Raw genomic sequence first — 6,605 nt, 5'->3', positions numbered from 1 at the left:
GCTGCTCCTTACTCATTTGACTAGGAATTGTTTATTAAAGGTGTGAAAACAAAACAGCAACATCCAATCACTTAATTGCTTAAAACCTATATACACATTATAAATACGTATCACTACATACAACCATTGTTCCTAGTCCTACATGGAACTGTTACTTATTGTTTGGGGCCAGGCAGAGAGGAGAGGATACTGAATGTGCATCCCAAATTTTTACATATACATTTTTGTCATTTAGCAGACGGTCTTATCCAGATCGACTTACTGGATCAATTAGGGTTAAGTACATTGCTCAAGGGCACATCGATACATTTTTCACCTAGTCAGCTTTGGGGTTTCGAACCAGAGACCTTCCGTTAACTGGCCCAACACTCTAAAAAGCTAGGCTACCTTCCAACTCAGTACAGTCATCATGAATATGTGGAGGTGTAACACTGCAACCCAAATGGCACCCTATTCCCTTTATAGTGCACTACTTTTCACCAGAGCCCATGTAGTGCACTACATAGGGCACAAGGTGTCATTTGGGACACAGATTTACACCTCTACAGATTCATGATGACTGTACTGAAGTTTGACTGTAGTAGGACTGAGGCAGATTGTCTCCAAATAATTATCAGAGGGGACAAGAGAACGTTACAGACCTGAAACTGAAACTCAAGAAACAGACAAAACAGCCCATGGTCATTCCGAGTCGTGCAGTAAAAACCGCTCTGATACTCTGTGCACACAGTGTTCTCTGGATTATAAGGCCTTCTTTAACAGTTCTGAATTAGAGCTAAACAAATCCTCATCAACAATTGGTTCCCATGAGAGAAGAGAAGAGGGAGAGCGGGAAAAAAGGTAATCTGGAGTTTCAGTCTGTGATGCAGAAAATACCTCTCTCGCCTCAAACAGGACCACAAGCCTTTAGCTTAAAGTCTCATTTCTTTGTAGTATTATTCTCATGGGAGTATCATCATCCAGTCTTGAGGATACCCCTTAATTTGAAGCTCCTCTACCACTAAGTCAAGATTAGCGAAATATGTTGGTCAGAACAGGTCTGGAACAGAACATGTCAGGGTCTTCCAGACTCAAAATGGTCTGATGCGAGCTTACCGGGTGTGTGTGTGCGTGTGTGTGTGGTGGCCGACTGTGTGAATGTGGTCTCTGTACTGGGTCTGCGCTAGCTGCTCTCCCGAGGGTTCGGCTGCTGCTGTTGGGGGAGGGAGATAGAGGGAGGCATCATTTGGGTCTGGGTGGGGGGCATCATTATGGAGTGGGAGGGGGGCATTAAGATCTGGCTTAGCCCACTGCAGACTGGCGCTTCCAGCACCACCGGCTCCTCACAAACACGCTCCATCTTCACCACTGCTGTCACCCCTCCTCCTATGCCCATGCTTCTGCCCAAACTTCCAACTACGGCCCCACTCAAGATGGACGACTTGTGGGTGCAGTCGATGCAGATGTAGTCCTCCTCCTCAGCCATCTCGCAGGTCACACCCACACACACCTGGTGGAACCACTCGTCACAGCCGCCGTCGCACTGAACCCAGTCCACCTGACAGAGGGAAGAGAGACAAACATACAGGCGATCACACATTCTGCTTAAATCAGGATATAATATCATCAGCTAGTGCTCAGAAAAGGCCATTGCCCTTCAGATTCACAAGCACTATACTTGTGGAGCGTTTCTGTTTTTTAAAGGAATATAGCATTATGTACATGAAGTACGTATAATAAGCATGATATTTGTTGCATTTTACTATGGTGCATTTAAGCCTAATCCAATCCAGTCCCCCTTAAAGTTCTGTAAAGCTGGAGGATATCACCATGCCTCTGATGTGTTCTGAGAGCACATGGATGGGTAGGGCTGGGAGGGTGGTTAGGCTACTCATTGACTTAGTGTCTAATTTACAGTCACTTCCAACAGCACCTAGCTTGTCCTGTTAATACGTTATGTGTAACTCTCTTTAAGGTGTTCCAGTGCTGTTATCAGCTGTTGATATTCAATTGTTCCATGATGCTCACTTCAAAAAGATGTTTGCTTCACAGTGTCAAATATTAACTCGGCATACTTAGCGCTGCATCATAGTCAGCAAACAAAAATACAAAGTGAGACTCAGTTTTCGCTCTGAAGAGCTAATATCATTAAACCTCCTAAAGGAAAGTATTAAAACCTCCCACTACTGTTTGTAAAGGTGATTGTGACATACTAAGAGAGGAAATTGCTGTGGAACAGTTAAAAATGAAACATCTTATTGGCATAAATGTCCAGTGATTTATTTGTAAAAACAGTGTTTCCCAAAATTATGGGTGAATTGTAGAATGAAATGTTGATCTTAATTTAAGAAATTATATACAAACTAATTGAAAACATTATATTAATAAAAATGACAATGTCTAAGAATAGGACCTACTCCTTAGTAAGGACACTAAGATGTAGGTCCTAATTCCATTGACTGAATTTGAAATTTTGCCTATGCATCTCTACTTGTACTTGGGTCAAAAAAGGACACCCTCTCAGGCCACACACTGAACCCATCTCAAGCTCTCACTGACCTCTGTTGCACCCTGTTAACCAATAAACCCTCACACCTATCAATCATCTATGGAAATCATCTGTCAGAACGATTCTGAGTCGCTACATCCTCTCTCAAATGAGCCCCTCTCCCCTGGTCCAAAAATGCTCCTTAGGCTATATTCAAGGTCTGACAACAACTGCAGAAGATGCACTGCCCTCTGCTGGCAAATGGAAGGTCTCAGTCAGTCAGTCTGGATTGGACATTTGAATACCAGGGCAGAAGTCAATCCCTAGGCTGAGGTTGTACCCATAGACACTATAATAGCCCAACTAGGTGTTCTGACCATATTCCTTACACCCCTCCAGTTATTTTGAAATGTGCATCAAGTAGTGTATATTGGAGATAAGGATTGATATACACACACTATAGCTGTGTATATGCTTCTCGTGTCGCTCTCACCTTGTCCTTGCAGGGTCTCATACAGTTCTTGGACGCACAGACAGCGTTCTCATCATTGGAGTCCTCAGCTCCGGACCAGTCGTATTTTGACGGTATATCCAGGATCTTCTTCTCTTTCCTTTTCTCCAGTCCCTCCCTGACAGCCTCAGCCTTGACCACAGCTTTCTCCTTCCTCTTCCTTTCCTTCTCCTCTTTAGCCAGGCGCTTGGCCAGCTGTTTCAGTTCACGGTTCTTATCCGGCTTAAGCTTCTTCTTCTTGGGTTTCCCCAGCGGGTCTAAGAGGCTCCGTTTCGGATCCTTTGAGGACTTGGGGGACCGCATCATGTCTCCGACCCCTGAGACAGCTGCCATGAGAAGCTGGTGCTCCGCCCTCTCCAACTTCCTTTTCCTCTTCTTCTCAGAGTCCTTCATCTTGATCTTCACCGGCTTCTCAAACTGAGAATCCTCATGCTGGGAAGGGAAGATAGGAAAGAGGGATGGACAAAATTGTTCAATCAATAATCTCTACTGAAAGTGCTTTTAAGTCCATTAAGTAGACTTAATCAGGATCCAGGAAACAAGCCTTGGTATCACCCATGTTCAGCTCAGATTCTAACATGTGTTTTCAGCCAGTGACTTTTCTTTACTGGAGCTGCCATCTTGGCCAGGTCTACCTTGACCTCAATGGCTCAACCTGGTTAAATAAAATAACATGCACTAAACAAAAATATAAAACACAACATGCAACAATTTCAAAGATTTTACTGATTTACAAGTTCATATAAGGAAATCAGTCAATTGAAATACATTCATTAGGCCCTAAGCTATGGATTTCACATGTCTGGGAATACAGATGTGTGTTGGTCACAGATACTTAAAACAATAGGTAGGGGGGGTGGATCATAAATCCAGTCAGTATCTGGTGTGACCATTTGCCTAATGCAGCGTGATATCTTTGCATAGTGTTGATCAGGCTGTTGATTGTGGCTTGTGGAATGTTGTCCCACTCCTCTTCAACGGCTGTGCAAAGTTGCTGGACATTGTCGGGAACTGGAACACGCAGTTGTACATGCCGATCCAGAGCATTCCAAACATGCTCAATGGGTGACATGTCTGGTGAGTATGCAGGCCATGGAAGAACAGACATTTTCAGCTTCTAGGATTTTTGTACAAATCCTTGCAACATGGGGGCGTGCATTATCATGCTAAAACATTAGGTTATGGTGGCGGATGAATGGCACGACAATGGGCTTTAAGGATCTCGTCACGGTATCTCTGTTCATTCAAATTAACATTGATAAAAATGCAATTGCGTTCATTGTCCGTAGCTTATGCCTGCCTATAACATATCCCCATCGCCACCATGGGGCACTCTGTTCACAACGTTGACAAAAGCAAACCGCTCTTCCACACAACTCCATTCATGCTGTCTGCCCAATACAGTTGAAACCGGGATTCATCAGTGAAGAGCACATTTCTCCAGCATGCCAGTGGCCATCGAAGGTGAGAATTTGCCCACTGAAGTTGGTTATGAGGCCAAACTGGAGTCAGGACGACAAGCACGAAGATGAGCTTCCCTGAGACAGTTTCTGACAGTTTGTGCAGAAATTATTTGGTTGTGGTAAAGAAATTAGCATTCAATTCTCTGGCAACAGCTCTGGTGGACAGTCCTGCAGACAGCATGCCAATTGCACGCTCCCTCAAAACTTTAGACATCTGTGGCATTGTGATGTGTGACAAAACGACACATTATAGAGTGGCCTTTTATTGTCCCCAGCACTAGGTGCACCTGTGTAATGATCATGCTTTTTAAATCAGCTTCTTGATATGTCACACCTGTCACTTCACATGTTGCGTTTATATTTTTGTTCTGTATAAAAAAATAAGTGTATAAACCAGTGCCTCTCTCCTACCTCCATGACCTGTAGGAACCTCTCCTCAGAGGGAGGGTGTGTGGCCTCCAGAATCCTCCAGATGTGCTGGGTCTCATCCAGGGACACCTCCAGCAGGTCCCCCACCATCATCAGCTCCTCCAGCTGGGCCTTGGCCGGGGGGGACAGATCCAGCACAGGGGGCTCGAGGGAGCGGGGCACCAGGGGCGTCTTCCTGGGTTGCTTCCTGGGGGTGCTCTGGTCTGGAGGGTAGAGGGTGAGAAGGAGTCATCAATCAACCAATGAAACACACATTTTCCACTTCAATATCTACAACATTTATATGTATAGTTTAAGGTTAAGTACCTTGATATTCTCGTTTCTAAATAAAGGCCCCAAAGGCAATACACATAAGGAAACAATGCTCCAGAACAAAATTAATGGATGCAACATTTGTAAGTTACAACTTCATTTTTGGGGCTCCCGAGTGGCGCAGCGGTCTAAGGTACTGCATCTCAGTGCTAGAGGCGTCACTACAAACACTCTGGTTCGAATCCAGGCTGTATCACAACCGGCTGTGATTGGGAGTCCCATAGGGCGGCGCACAATTGGCCCAGGATCGTCCGGGTTTGGCCGGTGTAGGCCGTCATTGTAAATAAGAATTTGTTCTTAAAAAAAACTAGGCAAGTCAGTTAAGTATGACAGATGTGCGTAGCCATGTCTTACTCTGAGGGCAGGACTTGGAGGCAGAGGAGTAGGCGTGTTCAGCACAGAAAGAGGGTGTGGTGGGCCACATGTGACTGACAACTTCCTCCGACTTGACAGGGATCTCCTCATCACAAAACAGGTACGGCTTCACCTCACCTGGGTCCTGACACACACACACACACACACACACACACACACACACACACACACACACACACACACACACACACACACACACACACACACACACACACACACACACACACACGAGAGAGAGAGAAAGAAAGTGGGGCAGGTGAGGACACAATGCTAGAAAAGCAGGATTTACTAAGTGCTGTGTCTTTGCATGAGATAAATTGAATAGTAATGTTTTACTGGCTTCATTACCACTCCGTCTAAAACATTGCCTATAGAAAACTAGCAGATATACAGTAGTATATGGTTTTATTTTAATTGATTCAACAGGTATTTCTGATATTTTAAAAAAACTCTTGAAGTTTGAGAAGACTCTCCATAGGCCACACCACAGTACCTTCATGTCGTAGCCATATGTTTCCCTGATGTCCTCGTCTGAGTCTGTCTCCTCATCATCGTAGTCGACAGACTGGCGTGGCGACGCTGCCCTGCTGAACCCTGCCTGCTGGAACGTCTGGATGTGACCCTATGGAGAGAACAGATATCACAGTCATTCTGTTACTTCTCATCAATAGCAATATCACTACTGTCATGAAGTTGCCTGGAAATGAACCCCCCATAAATACCAATCCTGTGTACGTAATTCTGTGTGATTATTTAGGTATTTAGTAAATAAATAATTAAGCCAATTTGTGTACTGCTGATTCAACTTGTTAGTTAGGGTTCATGCAGATAACCAAGTACTTACGACAATCAGAATGAGACCGATCGAGGTGACGATTAATAATTGACTGCTATTGATATAAAAGATATTCAGATCTTTAAGAGAGTGGATTCAGGAGATAACCGCTCTACATAAATGAATGCTTCCGTGGTGCCCCAGGTTATTAATGGTTTAATTGTTGCATGGTTTAATTCAATCACGTAATCAATTAAACGTTAGGTAATCGAT

The 6,605-nt window shown here is 44.3% G+C and overlaps 1 protein-coding gene across 7 annotated transcripts in view; it reads right to left on the bottom strand.

Moving 5' to 3' along the window:
* Positions 1-12: 12 nt before the first annotated feature.
* LOC106575952 (lysine-specific demethylase 5A) overlaps positions 13-6,605 on the bottom strand; it is a 49,759-nt gene continuing 43,166 nt past the window's right edge. For all 7 annotated transcript variants that reach the window (XM_014152718.3, XM_014152722.3, XM_014152719.3 and 4 more), the window contains exons 25-29: positions 6,051-6,179; positions 5,537-5,681; positions 4,853-5,073; positions 2,961-3,410; positions 13-1,537 (exon numbers count right to left, since the gene is read on the bottom strand). In XM_014152718.3, coding sequence (XP_014008193.1) covers positions 1,163-1,537; positions 2,961-3,410; positions 4,853-5,073; positions 5,537-5,681; positions 6,051-6,179 — 1,320 coding nt within the window. In that variant the 3' untranslated portion in view covers positions 13-1,162. The remainder of the gene's footprint in view (positions 1,538-2,960; positions 3,411-4,852; positions 5,074-5,536; positions 5,682-6,050; positions 6,180-6,605) is intronic.

Source organism: Salmo salar, chromosome 17 (assembly GCF_965601325.2).
Source record: "Salmo salar chromosome 17, fSalSal1, whole genome shotgun sequence".
NCBI lineage: Eukaryota > Metazoa > Chordata > Actinopteri > Salmoniformes > Salmonidae > Salmo > Salmo salar.
The sequence above is the reverse complement of the archived record's forward strand: the minus strand, read 5'-3'. Positions and strand labels throughout refer to the sequence as shown.